The sequence below is a fragment of the Suricata suricatta genome, chromosome 14 (genome assembly GCF_006229205.1).
Source record: "Suricata suricatta isolate VVHF042 chromosome 14, meerkat_22Aug2017_6uvM2_HiC, whole genome shotgun sequence".
Classification (NCBI taxonomy): Eukaryota; Metazoa; Chordata; class Mammalia; order Carnivora; family Herpestidae; genus Suricata; species Suricata suricatta.
The window spans coordinates 72,378,564-72,394,837 of record NC_043713.1 but is presented as its reverse complement, the minus strand read 5'-3'; the positions used below and the strand labels follow the sequence as shown (position 1 = coordinate 72,394,837).

General features: G+C 52.8%; 2 protein-coding genes and 1 long non-coding RNA gene across 7 annotated transcripts; 2 read left to right on the top strand and 1 right to left on the bottom strand.

Annotated features, from left to right (window-relative positions):
- Positions 1-179: 179 nt before the first annotated feature.
- ALKBH2 (alkB homolog 2, alpha-ketoglutarate dependent dioxygenase) lies at positions 180-5,825 on the bottom strand. 5 transcript variants are annotated; one of them, XM_029922536.1, is made up of 4 exons: positions 5,727-5,825; positions 2,648-3,079; positions 1,496-1,694; positions 180-505 (listed from the first exon to the last, which is right to left on the bottom strand). In XM_029922536.1, exons 1-4 carry the CDS (start codon positions 5,785-5,787, stop codon positions 199-201), a joined length of 999 nt encoding a protein of 332 aa, XP_029778396.1. In that variant the 5' UTR covers positions 5,788-5,825; the 3' UTR covers positions 180-198. The 5 variants fall into 5 exon arrangements, with proteins under 5 accessions (XP_029778396.1, XP_029778398.1, XP_029778394.1 ...); XM_029922538.1 differs by having other exon boundaries at positions 5,723-5,744; XM_029922534.1 differs by lacking the exon at positions 5,727-5,825 and adding an exon at positions 3,566-3,654.
- On the top strand, positions 2,601-4,555 carry LOC115278107. The gene is made up of 2 exons (XR_003902698.1): positions 2,601-3,807; positions 4,270-4,555. It is a non-coding gene; the product is annotated as an uncharacterized LOC115278107 (long non-coding RNA).
- A 56-nt stretch (positions 5,826-5,881) lies between the features above and the next one.
- On the top strand, positions 5,882-16,244 carry UNG (uracil DNA glycosylase). The gene is made up of 7 exons (XM_029922539.1): positions 5,882-6,064; positions 6,689-6,895; positions 7,428-7,523; positions 9,777-9,874; positions 10,523-10,611; positions 12,535-12,713; positions 15,209-16,244. Exons 1-7 carry the CDS (start codon positions 5,933-5,935, stop codon positions 15,347-15,349), a joined length of 942 nt encoding a protein of 313 aa, XP_029778399.1. The 5' UTR covers positions 5,882-5,932; the 3' UTR covers positions 15,350-16,244.
- Positions 16,245-16,274: the final 30 nt, after the last annotated feature.

The following is a 16,274-nucleotide window of genomic DNA, read 5'->3' as shown; positions in this document are numbered from 1 at the left end:
TCAACTGGTATTCTTTCATACTTGGCCAATTTGATAAAACCATCCTTTTTTGGGAATTCTGCGGTGTTCCCCAATGAGCCCTACCTACGCTTGGATTAAACCTTTTCTGTTCCCTTTTGGGAAAGGGGATGCCAGCTCCCTGCTGAGTTAAAGAGGGAAGGAGAAAATAGATGTACGAATGAATTATTGACCAAGTTTTTACTTTTTAGTAAGCAGGATTTTGCGAAATGTCAGATTGACCCGTGGAGCTAGAATCTTCTTTCGGACAGGGAGACTGTGATACCAGTGAGTGTTGGTCGGGTGGTTCATCATAAGCAGACTTCCGTGGGCCAGCTGAAGCCTGACCACCTCCACCTTCCGGGAGGGCTGCCTCCCCCGAGAATCCTTATGCCGGAAGAGGAAGTCTCTGCAGGCCCCAAAGGAGACCGAGGCTATGGGACTCCCGGGAGCCAGTTCCCTTTCATCATCTCTGTGCTCACCGATGTGGTCACAGCCATCCTTGTACCTGCCGCGAGAAAACGAGCACGATGTCCAAAATGGCCCTCTCCAGGAATGCACCAGAACCCCCACTGTCCTGCTGCGTGAAAGGCACGGGGAGCAGCCCCTGCTCGCGTTCTGCAGGGGCGGGAGGGCCTCCTTCAGGTGCGCAGATGCGCGACGCCTGAGACACCTCCATTTTACCTCGTCCTGTCTGACCGTGCGCCTTAAAACGCACCTCACTGAAAGCAGCCACGAACGTGTCTTCCACTCGTCCTGGTTCATGCATGTAAGCCAGTGTTACAGAAGACGGTTTCTCCCTACACTTAGAGTAAGTGCCCATCTCTGAGCTCCTGGCACCCCCTCCCCCTCACTGCTCCAGCCTGATCAGCGGGATTTCCGCTCCGTGCGCACTCCAAGCCCCCTCTGCTCTCCCTCCAGATGTCTGTGTGGCTCGTGGCCTCTCTCCGGTTAGTCTCCAGCTCCAACATCAGCGCCTCGGTAAGCCCTTCGCTAGCCACCTTCCCCTAAGCTCAGATCGGTAAGCAGGCGACTCTGGGCCCCACCCAAGGGACGCCCGGCTATCTGGAGACACTTTAAAGGCTGTGACCGGGAAGGGGATGTGGCTCACATCCTGTGATGCACAGGGTAGTCCCAAGAGGAATCATCTGGCCCAAAACCTCAGTGTCACTGCTGAGAAGCCCTGCCTTAAACCCAGATCCCTTCCTCCTTGCCATTCTTCGGCAAAATCAGCCTGTTTCATTTTCTTTCAGACACCTAACCGTCTCTGAAACGATCTTGTTCGACTGTCTGTTCATCAGACAATCCCCTCTCGCTTCCCTCTGCAGCGTGGGCTCCACGAAGACTGACCACTGGCCGTGTCCCTGCTGCACGAAGGAATTATTTGCTGCGGAAATTACTAAAATACAGCGGAATCCCAAACTCCTGCCTTCAGAAGCAGCAGCAGATTTATACAATCCATCCCAGCAGCCTAAATAAGAAAAAACCAGGATGGCACCTGTTGACGAGCACAAAGTTGAAGGTCTCTCCAGTCACCGCAGAAACACGATCCCGGACGCGCTCTAGGACTGGGATCCAGGGCTTTGGAGACAGAGTAAGGCCCGAAAACGTGTAGGTCAGCCCAGTGCTGCCATACGTCGCCTGCTTCCTGGGCACAGGGTGCCACTTCCCAAACACCTGGACCCTGGCCAGCGCACCTGTGTAGACAGAACATGGCAGCTCAGAAAGGGGGGTGGGTGAGGCCCCACGTGCTTGCTCCCTGAGCGGTCAGGATGGAAAGGGAACTGACATCTCATCTCCTGACCAAGGACAGAACTCACTGTTGCTTGCCCCAAGTGTTCATGGAAGAACAGTGATTCTTCTCCTACGCTTACAGAAACACGGTCTGGTCCTCTCCCCGCCCCCCGACCCCCAATACCATGACCTCATTGTCTTGCCTACAGTAGGAACAGAATGCAAGCAAGCTGAAGTCAGGCTGCACGCTGGGAGGATTCTGCCAACCATGGAGACTGAGGGGGTGGAGCCCCCAAGAAGATGAAACTGATGGAGCTAAGGCTGCAGGCCGGGGTCTCCCATGGGCTTTTCTGTGCCTCCGAGTGCTCTGCCGCCTGGCAGGGGTTCTCATGTGGGTTCCCTGGACCAACAGCAGGAGCATCACCTGGAAACACCGGCTAGACTGTGGGGGAGGGGCCCAGTGAGCACAAAGTCCTCAGAAGCACAAGGTCCCGGAGGTGATGCTGAGAACCCTGGGTGGGGGGGAAACTACCTGGTTATTTGCTGTGTCTCATACTAGACCAGCGGCACCTCAGAATTACCTGGAAGCTTTCTAGAAACACTGAGGCCCAGGCTGCGCCCCCAGCTACTCGGATTCAACTGGTCCCGGGTAGAACGCAGCATCTTTTCCTTATTTTTAACCTTCCCAGATGATTCTCATCAGTGGCCAGGTGGCAAATCATTCTGTGTCTCTGCCAGCTGCCTGGGCAGGCAAACTTGTCTCCAGTTTGTACCCTGAGCGCCCAGCAATAGGGAATAGGTGTTGGATTAGTTAATGAAGTCACCCATAATTAATGGCTCCTGAGTCCATACCTCTCCAAACACAGACCACTAGTTTTATCAGACAAGTCTTCAACACACACAGTCCTCTGCTCACCTGTAAAATACTCTACTTCCCGCTCCAGCTCCTGGAAAATTTTGTCTGCTTCGGCTTTGCCAAACAGGACTGTGTAATCACAGTTCAGACCCTCAGCTCGGATGTGCTGCCAGCTGGGGACGGCCAGGTGGTCTGTGCTCCTCGACATCTCTGCCCTCGGCCGTTTCCTGCCACTCTCCTGGTCTCCTTGTTGGCCTGCTGGGCCTTCTCCGCTCGCTTCTCGCTTCCTCTTTCCCACAGGGTGCCCTAAAGCCCCCTTCACCAGGAATCTGTCCATCCTGTCTCCACAAAGCAAAGACCTGGGCGCCGGAGGCAGGGTGGAGAGAGAGATTACCCAGGCTCCGACCCAGATCCAAAAATCGGCTTGGTGGCTAAGAGGTCCCACTGCATTCCTCTGTGGTGTTTTCAAGTTCCCACTTTCAACATCAAGTCCTAGAACAGAAGTAGAGGATGATGAAGTTGTAAGGATCCCTCAGGACCTCCTGGGTCTCCCACACCTGGCCATACATGCATCACAATCAGCTGGCCATCTTGCAAAACTCCAAATGCCTGCATTCCACCCCAAGCACCTGACCTTTTAAAGAAAGCCAACCCTGAGCCACCTGGAGGGGAGAAGGAGTTTGCCCAATGTCACTCAGAAAAGCAGATTCCCTGCCTCCTTTTCACCAAGTAGTGACCGGCCCTCCCCCGCCAGTACCCGCTTCGGTAAGTATAGCGATTCTCAAATGGCTAGGATTCAGAATCTGAGTGAACTGTTTTAACAGTTCAACGCAGTACCCGCAAGCCCAACTCCAATAGAAGAAAAAGAATTGCGGCCCGTGCGAAGGGCGAGGGCTCTCTTAGAAAGTCCAGGGAGCATCCGCGCCGCCCCGACCCCCGAAAACACCGGAGGCAGGGCTGTCGGGAACGGGACGACACCTGGGCGGCGGCACAGCTTCCGGGCGGATTTCGGGGCTGGCTGGGAAATGTAGGCTCTTAGCAAAACAGCCTGGTGGGCGGCCTCCTGGCGCCACCTGTTGGCCTTCCGGGTGCACTGCATGCACTGCCGGGTTTCAGCCTGGACTGTGCCGGCTGAGGAGCCTCTGTGGTCTGGGACCAGCTGTTGGGTGTCACCTCTCTCCAGGGAGCCACTGAGCATCCAGACAGGGTTGGGCCACCAGGTGGGTGCACGATTCTACGGCTCCTCGATCCGTCTCCACCACCCTGTGTGGCGCCTACTGGTTGCTTTAACTCTCTGGGCTTGAATTGCGTCATCTATGCAGCAAGGGCTACATAACCTAAGCCGCGAGAGCATCACAGGGATTAGAGGAGATGTGGGGCGCCCGGGGGGCTCAGTCGGTTAAGCGTCGGACTTTGGCACAGGTCATGGTCTCATGGTTGTGGGTTTGAGCCCCAGGTCGGGTTCTGTTCTTCAGCTTGGAGCCTGGATGGAGCCTGCTTCAGATTCCATCCCCCTCTCTCTCTGGCCCTCCCTGGCTCACACTCTTTCTCAGTCTCTCTCAAAAATAAATAAATGTTAAAAAAAATTTTTTTTAGATGAGAAGATATGTGAGAAATTCTGTGCTCCAAATAAATGTTAGGTTCCGTTAGTGCTCCTGATTTTGGTTCACTGTTTCCCCCAGTGGAATGAACGCTGTGCGATTGGGGGCCTCTTCTAGAATCTTCTTAGCGCCCAGTTCGGCAGATCTTGACAAAAGCACACGGTTGTGTGACCACCACCACGATGAAGCTCCAGGACGGCTGTCACCCCACAAAGCTCCCCCCAAGCCTTTTGCTCAGGCAGCTCCCTTTCCTCCCTGAGCCAACTGCCCCCCCCCCCAGCGCTGAGGTGTTTCCTGTCCCCATAGTTTTGTCTTTTCCAGAATTTCTTATGAAAGCCATACAATAAATAGCCTTTTGTGTCTGGCCTTCCATTTAATTTAAAAGCTTTCAAGATGCACCCCTTGTTTGTATGGGTTGTCTGTTCCTTTTATTGCTAGGTAGCATTCTATGGTATGGATGCCCCACCCTGAGGGACATTTTTACACATTAAGTCATTGGATCCATTCACGTATAAGCTTTTGTGTGAATGCAGAATTGCACTTGGGCGAACTGCAGGGGCACTTGGTAAGTGCACGGTTCAGTTCATACCAAAACTGCTGACCTGTTTCTCAGTGGCTGGAAGGGCAAATGAAGCTCACCAGGAGCTTCTCTCCTTCCAGCACACCGGGCTCCTGGCTCCAGAAGCTGGATCACACCAGTAACAAGGTCAAGTCCCCGCCCTGAGCAGGGTTCAACTTCGGAGAGAGAGACAAACAAGGAAATAAGTAATCACAGATAATACCGAAGCTATTGAGAGGCAGGCTAGAAAGTGGGGGAGGGGGAGGCCTTTCAGAGGAAGGGACCTGAGACCCAAAGCTTTCCAGGTGCGGGGACAGCGTGTGCAAGGCCGCTCCGGCCACACAAGGGACTAGCTGGACTGTCCAATGAACGCGCTGAGCGCCCGATTCAGTCCGTCAGAGGGGGAAACGGCTCTGCCGGCAGGGTAAGCAGCTGGGGTTTATCCTCAAACAGATTTGAACACAAGGAGGGTTTTACCTGGGGATTACCATGATGTTTACATTTCAAAACCATCTCTCTGGCGGCGAAGAGGAGAGCGGCCAGGGACGGTAGCAGGGCGACCAACAGCAGCAATTGAACTGGGGTTTTTATTATGGAGATAGAACCAAGAGGCCTGTGGACGGTGTTCAAGCGGGGACGGCGGGCGGGAGCGAAGTCGCAGGGGTACTGGGAAGTTTCTGGAATTTATTCAAGACCCCAATTCTAGTCTCCCCCAAACCTTAAGGTTAGGCAAAACTTAGGACCACCCTAGGCCCTAGTTTATAGTTAGTAAACTAGGTTGTGAAAACTGGGTGTGGACCCGGACCAAAGGGCAAGACAAATTACTATTTTAATGCTAATTTCACCCCCAGGACAACCCTAGGGGCTGGTACTTCCAGCTACTTTTCACAGCGTAGAGGTGAAGGGACGGCCCCAGGGCAGGGGTGTGACTGCCGAGTACCATGAATGAAACACTAAACACCGCTGAAAACTCACCTACCTTCAAGCCGGAGGCTCCCAAACCCCGCCAGGAGTGTCGCTCCGCTGCCCCTCCAGCACATGCGCACTAGACCCCTCACCGCCCCCTGCCCAGCCCCCCAGGTCGGAGCATGCGCGGGCTGTTTGGCGCCAATTTCGGACCGCCGCAGCCGGCACACACCGCGGGGTCCCGGGCGGCGCGCGCTCACTATCCTCCTCGGCTCCGGGATGATTGGCCAGAAGACCCTCTACTCCTTCTTCACCCCGAACCCCGCCGGGAAACGACGTGCCCGCAGCCCCGAGCCGGTCGACCCCGGGACCGGCGTGGCGGCGGTAGCTGAGGAGAGCGGGGATGCGGCGGTGAGGCGCGGCGGGGACGGGGCACTAGGGGCAAGGGACTGGGAGGAGGGCGGCGGGTCCCGCTCGACCGGGGGGGGGGGCAGGAGGGATGCGCTGCTGACCCGTTAAGCTGGGTCCAAGTGTTCAAAGCACCCTGCACGTGTTCAAAATAGTCCGTGCAGTTCTGTATCAGCGGCCATTCTGAGGGGCCAGCCAATGGGGATGGATCGCGGGGCCCACGACGCCAATCAGGTGTGAGGGGGCCGCCCCTCTCGGCGCACCGTCCAGTCAGAGAGGAGAGGAGGCGGGAGCCCTAGGGAGTTTTGCCGCGAAAAGGCCACGTGGGGACTGGGGCGGGGGGGTGAGTCGGGGGCGGGGCTTCTGGGTCCTGGCCTCCCAGCCCACTAACCCCTCCCGAGATGTCTCGGGCCTTGCTTCCGGCCCCTCTCCCCGCCGCAGTTTAGCATCCGACCCAAAACTGGGGGCATCCGGTTTTGCTGCGACTTGCCCGGTGGGGGGGTGGGGGCTGCGTCCCCGCGGATGGGCGTGCTGCGCCATGGGCCGTGGGGTTGGGGGCGGCAGCTGCGGGCCCCCGGGCGCGTTTCGCTGCGGCTCGTGACCCGCCTGCGCGGGGGCCGCTTGCAGGCCAGCCCCGCCAAGAAGGCCCGGGCCGGGCAGGAGGACCCCAGCACGCCGCCCACCTCGCCGCTGAGCCCCGAACAGTTGGTCCGCATCCAGAGGAACAAGGCCGCCGCCCTGCTCAGGCTCGCCGCGCGCAACGTGCCGGTGGGTTTCGGGGAGAGTTGGAAGAAGCAGCTCAGCGCAGAGTTTGGGAAACCGTATTTCATAAAGGTAAGCCCGGAGGCTACGCGCCCTTTGTCTTGCGAGTCTGCGTTTGTAGGATATTGCTGCCCTAGGCTTCTGTAGTCCCTTCTTTAACGTCCTTTTTGCTCCAAGAGAGTTAAAATACACCCATGGTGTGTTGCATTCGCGCGCTTTGAAAGTTCATTGTAAGATGATCAGGGTTCTTGTAAACCATTGGGTTGGTCCGCTCTCCAGGAAAGAGCTGCATGGTAAAACCATAAACCCCAGACTGCGGGACACCTGGTTCAGCCTTTACAAAAATAAGGAGGGGTTGGCGCCAAGAGGAAGTCCAAGCCACCAGGCCCATCAACTCTGACTCAGTCCAAACCGAGGGGAAGGGTACCCTACATCTTTGGTGACCAACAAGTACAATTCTTACTTGCTGTTTTTCACAAGGATTTGAATATAAAACACGGCAAAGAGCTAGATAATGCTGCTGTTAGCTTCCATTGGAAGTGTTCTTAATGACTTGTGCTTTCCAGTGAGAATCTGATTTTAAATCTGATTTGTCTTACATCAGCTCATGGGATTTGTTGCAGAAGAAAGAAAACATTACACTGTTTATCCACCCCCACACCAAGTCTTCACCTGGACCCAAATGTGTGACATAAGACAAGTAAGTACAATTTGCTGGTAAGTTTTAGCAAAAGGGGGGTGAGAATCACATAGTTATTTGTTAATGGCCCCGGAATTAAGTCACTGCCCATAACTGAGTAATAAATGCCAAAATTGTGAGTTTGGGCTGGCCATATTGTAGCCTATTAACTCTCTAGCTTTTAGCCTGTGCCGCCAAGGCAGGCAAAAAGAAAAATTTATACGTAGACTTTGGGTCTGTGTGCTCTAATTTTTTAATTGTACTGAATCCTGAAACCAGCCCCATGCCAGCATTATGTCTTACGGTGATGGAGGTGAGGAAACTGAGGCATGAAGCAGTTAGGTCTTTTCAATTGGTAATTGTCTACCCACCTTGACTTGCGGTGGCTGGGTATTCTTTTTGTCTGACCACGGTGTCTTCAGAGGTGATGCTTTCAAGCTTTTCTGGCCCCAGCAGTTTTGCTCTCCTGTTAAACAGACCCTTTTGCTCTAGTTCATTCCATGTGACAGTTGCTGACTGGCTTAGTCCGGTCACCTCGGTCTCCTGCTCAGAAGCTTGTTTTATGGCTTCACCCTGTACGAGCCATGGAAGCTGAGCTTCCAAATAGCGGCGCCTACTTCCCAGCTGCCCTCCATCCCCAGCTCTCCCACTTCAGAGGCGGACAGAGTGATAAGAATCCTCTCTTCTGTCTTTTGAAAAACCGACCGGACCATCTCTGGAACCTTCTTGGAGCCTGTTGCCCCTGCCTTTGTGGTCTGGTTTTCCTCCAGCACATTTAGTGTCTCTTCACACTGGAGTAATCTCTACATCCAACTCAGGGCTCGAGATTTTATATTTTGTTCTTATGCTGTTCCCTTCCCCATCTTGTAAGCGGAGGGCAGGAATCGTGTGATCTAATACATACGGGATGTGTTCACCCGCATAGAACTGAAATTAGGTGACCAACTCATTTAGATAAGGCTGCCACACCTAATACTTGGCAGACTTGACAGGTTTTCACTTTAGAGCAAGAGCTTTGACTATAGCTCCTCTAAAGTTAAAGAAACCAAGTCCTGTTAAATTCAGTACTAGTCTGTGTCTTGTTTGAACAGTGGCTCCTGTTTTGAGTGTCAGTGACCAGTGTCAACAGGGAGGACAAGGAGAACGTGAAAGTTCTGCGGATCAGGTGGCCCGGCTAGTGGTCTTTGCAAACGGGGCAGGTTTAGTGGCGCCTTCAGGGTCGTGCCTTATCCAGGACCAGAGCCTGAAAGCTTGCCTGCCGGGCTCGGCCTCTTCATGAGGGAGACTGTGCTGGGGACGGAGTGCGCACCAATTGGAGGAACAGGGAGGCCACCAAAACCTCCTGGTGTCTGCAGGTTGGGTTTTGAAGGACAAAGTGTTGGTTGGCCACAGGAGAAGCTTCTGAGAAGGAACAGCAGGGGCAGAAGCATGAGAATGAAGAGGTGGGCTGGTGCCAGATCTAAAGCACTAGCCCTATTTTAACGCTGCCCGTGACAGTGACCGCATTGCTTTTCATTACATCTTGCCACCTGCTCTAAGGCCTTTGACCTCCTCTTCTGTTCCATCCCTCAGAGGATATGGGGGCGTCCTCCTGTGTTGCTGGTAGGAAATTGAATTGTTTCCATCCATTGGGAAGCAATTTGTAAAATAGACCAGTCCTGGGACCAGCAAGTCCACTCTTATGAGTCTGTTTCATAGGTACAGAAACAGTCTGTAAAGACCTACGTTTAGGGTGTTTGCTGCAGAATTTTTTTGTGTGCGAGAAAGTGTTTAGTAAACAAGCCAGCTGCTGCTCAGTGACTGAGTGCTTTCAGGATTGAAGGATGTGTCAAAGGCCAGATAGGAGAAAGATCTAGGGCCAGGAGTACAATAACCCCAATTGTGTAGGTCACTTTACAGGATTGAACTCGGGAGGGGATAAGGCAGAGCAGGAGACCACGAGCCACGTGGTGTGTTTCTGGAGGATTGTCCTTGTGCTGAGGGCCCATTTCTGAAATGTGAAGAATGAAGGGGACGAGAAAGTAGACCTGAACCTGTTTGCACGCACACTCGCGTCTGAGAAGGAGCGGGGCCGTGCAGCAGGGTGACTGAGCAAAGGATAATGTGATAATAGAAGATAACGGTGGCGGATCATCCTCTCCCTTCTGGGGTTCTCCCCTGGGTCAGGGAGCTGCCTGTCTCCTCATTGCGGTCCTTTGTGTAGGTTATCAGGCAGGTGTCCGTGTAAACTGCACATGCGACAGCGTTTAATTTCTTGCCACCTGCCATTCACAGGTGAAGGTTGTCATCCTGGGACAGGATCCATACCACGGACCCAATCAAGCCCACGGGCTCTGCTTCAGCGTTCAAAGGCCCGTTCCACCGCCACCCAGGTACGCTTGTGCACAGAGGGCTCCGGTCCAAGCGTGAGTCTTGCAGGTGTGTGCTTTGCAGACATGCACTTACTCCGAGACTTGCAGTAGCCATTGGAGCAGGACTCCTCTGTCCCGGTACTGTCGACATCGGGGGGTTGGGTCTTTGTGCAGGAGAGGTTTCATTGGGTGTACCGAAGGGTGTTTAGTAGTGGCCTCTACCCACTGCCCCCCACAGAACTAGAGAGCGCGGGTAGAATGGCAGTGAGCGATGCCTTTGGCCATTGCCCGAAGTCCCCTGAGACGCAAAATCACCCCTGATTAAAAGCCACTGCTTTGGAGAATTTGACATAACAATATGCAAGAACATGACAAATACACGAAGATCTAAAATCAGAAGCATTAATTGGGAGGGAGGTTGTAACTCCTGGGCTGATTTGCTTAAATCATCCAAAGTGCTCTCCCTTAAATTCAAGCCTAGACCAAAGTGTAAGGGTCTTTGGCAAGGTTACGGGTCAGAGGCATGCGATGCTTTTTGGAGAACCCGCCGGGTGCATGCCCTCCCGTCCACCGGCCAGCCGTGAAGGCCAGAGTTTGCTGGTGGCTACCAGGTTTTCAGAATTGTGCTTGAGATCCTGTTTCCCGTTTCTCTCCTGGCTTACTTTTCAGTTTGGAAAACATTTATAAAGAGCTGTCTACAGACATAGATGGTTTTGTGCATCCTGGTCACGGAGATTTATCTGGATGGGCCAAACAAGGTAAGCTGCCCGCCTGCCTGCTAGATGTGCCCTGGATGGATTTCAGCACAGTCCTCCCTTGGCCTGCGCGCTGCTTGCTTGTGCTTCTAGAAGAACACAGAGCCAGAGCGTTCTCACAGCCTGGCTGCATTTCTACAAGTCAAATGACATGTCTCCTTTTTTGTAAGAGCCAGTGTTTTCTTTTCGTAATTTGAAAGAGAAAAGTTTGTTCTTTGTTTACTTTTAAATAATCTCTGACCTTGAACTCACAACCCCAAGATCAAGAGTCACATACTCCACCAACTGAGCCAGCCAGGTGCCCTTACTTGTAATTAGTATTTTGCATTTATCTGCTAACTTTGACCACTTGGGAGGTGGCCTCACCTTTCTCATTTCAACACTCTTGTGTTCTTTGTTGAATTCCCATTTGCAGGGCTTTTCTTTTCTTTCTTTCTCTTGTTTATTTATCTTAATTTTTTAAATGTTTTTATTTATTACTGAAACAGAGAGCATGAGTGGGGGAGGGGCAGAGAGAGAGAGAGAGAGAGAGAGAGAGAGACAGAATCTGAAGCAGGCTCCAGGCTCTGAGCTGTCAGCACAGAGCCCGACTCGGGGCTTGAACTCAGAAACCACGAGATCATGACCTGAGCTGAAGTCCGGCATTTAGCCCACTGATCGATCCAGGCGCCCCTCTCTTGTTTATTTTTGAGAGAATGAGAGAGCATCAGGCTGGGGAGGGGCGGGGGGGCAGGGACAGAGGATCCAAAACAGGTGCTGCTGACCACAGAGAGCTTGATGCGGAGCTCTAGCTCTTGAATCATGAGGTCAAGATCTGACTAAAATTGAATGCTTAAATGCTTAACCAACTGAGCTCTCCAGACAGCCCTTCCTTTTTTTCTTTCTTTTTTAACAAATAACCTATAACTGGGATAAGGAAAGAATATTTACGGTCTGATTTTTTTAGTGTTTATTTATTTTTGAGAGACCTAGTGCGATTGGGGGAGGGCAGAGAGAGGGAGACACAGAATCGGAAGCAGGCTCCAGGCTCTGAGTTGTCGGCACAGAGCCCGACGTGGGGCTTGAACCCACAAATGGTGAGATCATGACCTAACCCGACGTTGGACGCTTAATCGACTGATCCACCCAGGAGGCCCTACTCTCTGGTTTCTTATAGTTAGATATGCTTCAGTCTCCTTTTGTTACCTTCTGGGAATTGCTTATTATCATTTGTGATATATATATATTTTTTATTAATGTTTGTGTAATTTGAGAGAGAGCATGAGCAGGGGAGAGGCAGAGAGAGAGGGAGATACACAGTCAAAGCGGGCTGAGTTGTCAGCACAGAGCCCAATGCAGGGCTCGAACCCAATAAGCCTTGAGATCATGACCTGAGCTGAAGTTGGGCATTTAGCTGACTCATCGACCCAGGTGCCCCTTTAATTTCTTTTTTCCTTTAATTTTTTTTTTAATGTTTATTTTTGAGAAAAAGACACAGTGCGAGCAGGGAAGGGTTAGAGAGAGGGAGACACCAAATCCAGAGCAGGCTCCAGGCTCTGAGCTGTCTGCACAGAGCCCAATGCGGGGCTCGAACCCATGAACTGTGAGATCGTGACCTGAGCGGAAGTTGGAGGCACAGCCAGCTGATCCACCCAGGCGCCCCATTGGGGATATATTTTTGAAACAACCCTGATGACTGATGTAAAGTGCATTTGCTGCTACACACTTAGAAGATGTTGAAATTGCAGAGATGAAAAGAAAATGCTCTCTGGTCTTGCCTGGAAGTGCCCAGCAGTCATGTTGCGGTGCTTGCTTTGGGAGCTGATTTCAGACCACTGTGCCGGCCGCTGACCCGGGAGCGGCCGCACGGGCACAGACACCTGTTGTCAGGTGTTGGGCTGCTCGGTTTGTCTTTTCACCGATATCTTTGCTGTGTGTCTTCTGTAGGTGTTCTCCTACTCAACGCAGTCCTCACCGTCCGGGCACATCAGCCTAATTCGCATAAGGAGAGAGGGTGGGAGCAGTTTACCGACTCGGTCGTGTCCTGGCTAAATCAGAACTCCAGCGGCCTGGTCTTCCTGCTGTGGGGCTCATATGCCCAGAAGAAGGGCAGTGCCATCGATAGGGTATGGTGGTTGTGTTTTGTCTCTGAAACGCTTTAAGCCCGTTTAGAAAATCTTCAGAGTCTCTGTCATGTGGTCTTGGAAAATCCACATCCGAAGATGAAGTTTATTTTCCCTAAAGACTTAGAGTTAGGGTCAGCTTTATGATTGAAAATGAAGCAAAATTCAGAATGGTGGTTTGGGTGGGAGGAAAGCACCGGGCCATCTCCCGACTCGGCGGTGTCGGTGATGTGGGCGTACGCTTGCCGCGGGCACCCTTCAGTGCACACGGCGCACGAGGCAAGGACCCCACACCCATCAGGCTGACCACCCCCGCTCCCCCCACGTCCAGAAGAGCCCACGTACCTGGTGCTGAGATTAAAGACCAGAAGCCATCCCTGAAGGTCTCCTTTTCCTCCTCCTCTTAAATCCAGTTGACAGTAAATCCTGTCCCTTTGTCTCGCCTAAGAACATGCCAGTCCCCCTGCTCACCCTCGACACTGCGCCGAAGGCTTTCAGTTTCCGCGACTGAGTGGGTGTCAGGCAGAACTGCTTCTCTCCCCACAGAGGGTCTCTGTGAAGGAAGCAGGCATTTTCAGGCAGGGAATAATGAAATCTGGCAGGAAGGGACTGATTGCTGAGATCTGATCCTCTAGGTGAGTCAGAAGGGGCCATGGCGATCTCTGTGCCGTAGGGAGGTTGCCAGGCCGCCTGGCTCTTACTCCGCGTGATTGTAATCTTTACTACCAAAAATGGTTTGGTTTGATGGAAAGCATTCGTAAAACGTTGGCCATGGGAAGCAATTTGCGTGTCCCGCTGGGTGGCTTTCCTGAGCACTAGGTGTGTCTGTTCAGTGCTGGAGCACAGAGCACGGGAGGCGCATCAAGTTCTGAGTTTCCCAAGTTACGCTCTCCTTTCCTCGGTCAGCGTTGCTAAACTTGCTCCCGCATACTCCCGGGGCTGGAAGGTATCACCAAGAAGTCCCATCCCATATTTGACACCTTCCTCTCCCTCCCCACCCCGCACCCTGTCAGGTGCTCAAAGCCTTTCCGCTGCTCTCAGACTCCTCCCCACCTGGCCGCCTTTGCCTCGGCCCAGGCCCTCACCACATCTTGCTGGAGTGTCCCGTGCAGTCCCCCTGGAAGGCCTTGCCTCCCGTGGGGTCTCCAGCATGAGCACGCCCCGGTCTGTCTCTCAGCCGCAGCACCCCGCTCCCCACTCCAGGCTGACTGGAGGCTCCCCACCTCCTCCACTCCTCCCCATGTCCCACTTCCCTGCCTTTGAATATTTTGCCTGACGGGTCCAGAGACTTCTTCAGAGCCTGCCCAGCTCACATTTTCAAGGCCCCAGCCGCGTGGCAAGCAGCCTGCAGGAAGTACATGAGCCACATTATCTGTCAGCTTCTGTGTTCCTGCCTGGCATCTCCACGAGCTGGCCACTCTCCCCTACCTGCAGATGAAGAACGGGGTGCCGGCCAGAGTCCTTGACTTCCTTGGGGCCACACAACGTGGCAGAGTCAGGACTTGAACCCAGGCCATCTGGCTCTGGGCTCCGTGGTTTTTGTTTTTATAAGTAGTTTCTACCCTCAGTGTGGAGCTTGAACCCCCAACCCTGACATGAAGGGTCACATGCTCTGCTGACTGAGCTGGCCAGGGGCCCCTTCAGGCTCAGGTTCTACACCGCACTGCCCTGCCCAGCTCTAATCATGGCCCCTTCCTGGGTGGAGGTGTATGAAGGCAGGGATGTTGTGAAAATAGTTCTGAGGTAGCATTTTAATATTTTTATTTATTTTTGCGGGAGCACAAATGGGGGTGGGGGCAGAGGATCTGAAGCAGGCTTGCACCGACAGCAGAGAGCCCGATGCCGGAGATTTAGCTCAGGCACCCTGAGGTCGTGACCTGAGCCAACGCTGGATGCTCGACTGACTGAGCCGCCCAGGTGCCCCAGGGTGGTTTTTATTTAAATATAGAAAAGAAGCAAGAAAACAAACACGGTTCGTGGTCTTCCTGCTCCATTAACTGCAGTTGACATTTAAAATATCCATGTTCTTTGTAGATAATGCAGGTAATTTAGAAAAGTGTAAAATAGAAAGTAAATAAATGCCTTCCACTATTTCTTTTTCTTAAAGGAACTATTATAAATAGTGTCTTAGGTATTTTTCCAAAAAAAAATTCTTGTGAAATTACCACTTTCTTTCCTTGCACTTGCTGTATTTAGGTCTTCCCACATCAGCAGGTGTAGCTTAAGTTGTAATAGCCTCGTGTGTCCCATCGTAAGAAGTTCAGAAAAGCGTGTGTGGCCAGTCGCCCTACGGTGGCTTTATTACGTTAGGTCTTCCTGACCTGCGCCAGCCTCCTGCCTGCCTCTCCATGTGGGGCCACGTGTCACGGGGTCCCTTAGCGAATGTGTTCTTAGCAGGGGGACTGCTGGATTGTAAGGGCCAGGCACTGGCCGCTGCGGGGAAGGCGCCTCCAGTCCCGAACGTGCCAGCTGTGACTGCTTCTCCCACTCTCTTCCAGAAACGCCACCACGTGCTGCAGACTGCTCACCCCTCCCCACTGTCGGTGTACAGGGGCTTCTTTGGATGTAGACACTTCTCTAGAACCAATGAGTTGCTGCAGAAGTCTGGCAAGGAGCCCATCAACTGGAAGGATCTGTGACCCTGAACTGGGGCAGGTGGCTGTCCCCAGGCGGTTTTCTGGAAGCGGCTATTGGAGTTATTTTGCCAAGAGTGGCAGCAAAGGCTGTACCCTGGGACCCCGTGTCTTTGCAACATGGCTTTGGCCTAAAATATACTGTCACAGTATTTGGGAGAGGGAGGAGGTCGAATACTCCAGACTCCTCTCTCTGTCCCTGTTAGGGTAAAAGGGGACAGGGGACAGAGCACCTTTGGGTACAGCCCACTGCTACTTGTTTTTACCTGGCAGGTTAGACTTTAGGTTGTAAGGTATTAGGTGTTTATTTAGCAAGGCCCTCCTTTGCCCAGCTTGGCGTTCCCGTTCTTGGCCAAGTACACTGCTCCCTGGAGCCTCCTGCCAGCCCCAAGGCCCCTCCCTCCTTGGAGGAAACAGGACAAGCTGCATGTGCCCAGGAATTTGGGGCTGAAAATGCCTGATCTCCGAGCCTTCCCAGATAGGGAGAGGGAAGTGAGCTGGGCCTTGTTTCTAGTCATTCCCTGGGTGTTCCTAGGAATAAACGGTGCAGGTTGAACTGGAAGAAAGAGAAAGGGGAGGTTTTTTTTTTTAAGAGAGGAAGTGCTTTTCTCAGAACCCTGGTGTCTCCTGAGTTAGGGGTTTTAAGGCAGCACAGACTGCTAATTGCTGTTTTTTATGGACTGAAATCACATGGAGATTTTTTTTCCAACACTGGTGAATTTTGCTGTTTTACTTCTGCAGATGTATATGTGTATATATTTTTTAAGCCTTTGTGGGGGAGACAATCTTTTATTAGGTCTGCACCTCTGTCCTACACCCTGTTAGAGATGCTGTTGATATGTTAGTGTTGGGGGAGGTTAGCCCCGAGTGAGTTTGGAAATAAAAAGATTGTTTCACTCCATGCCCAGTGCCCTTCCTGCCATTGCCCTCT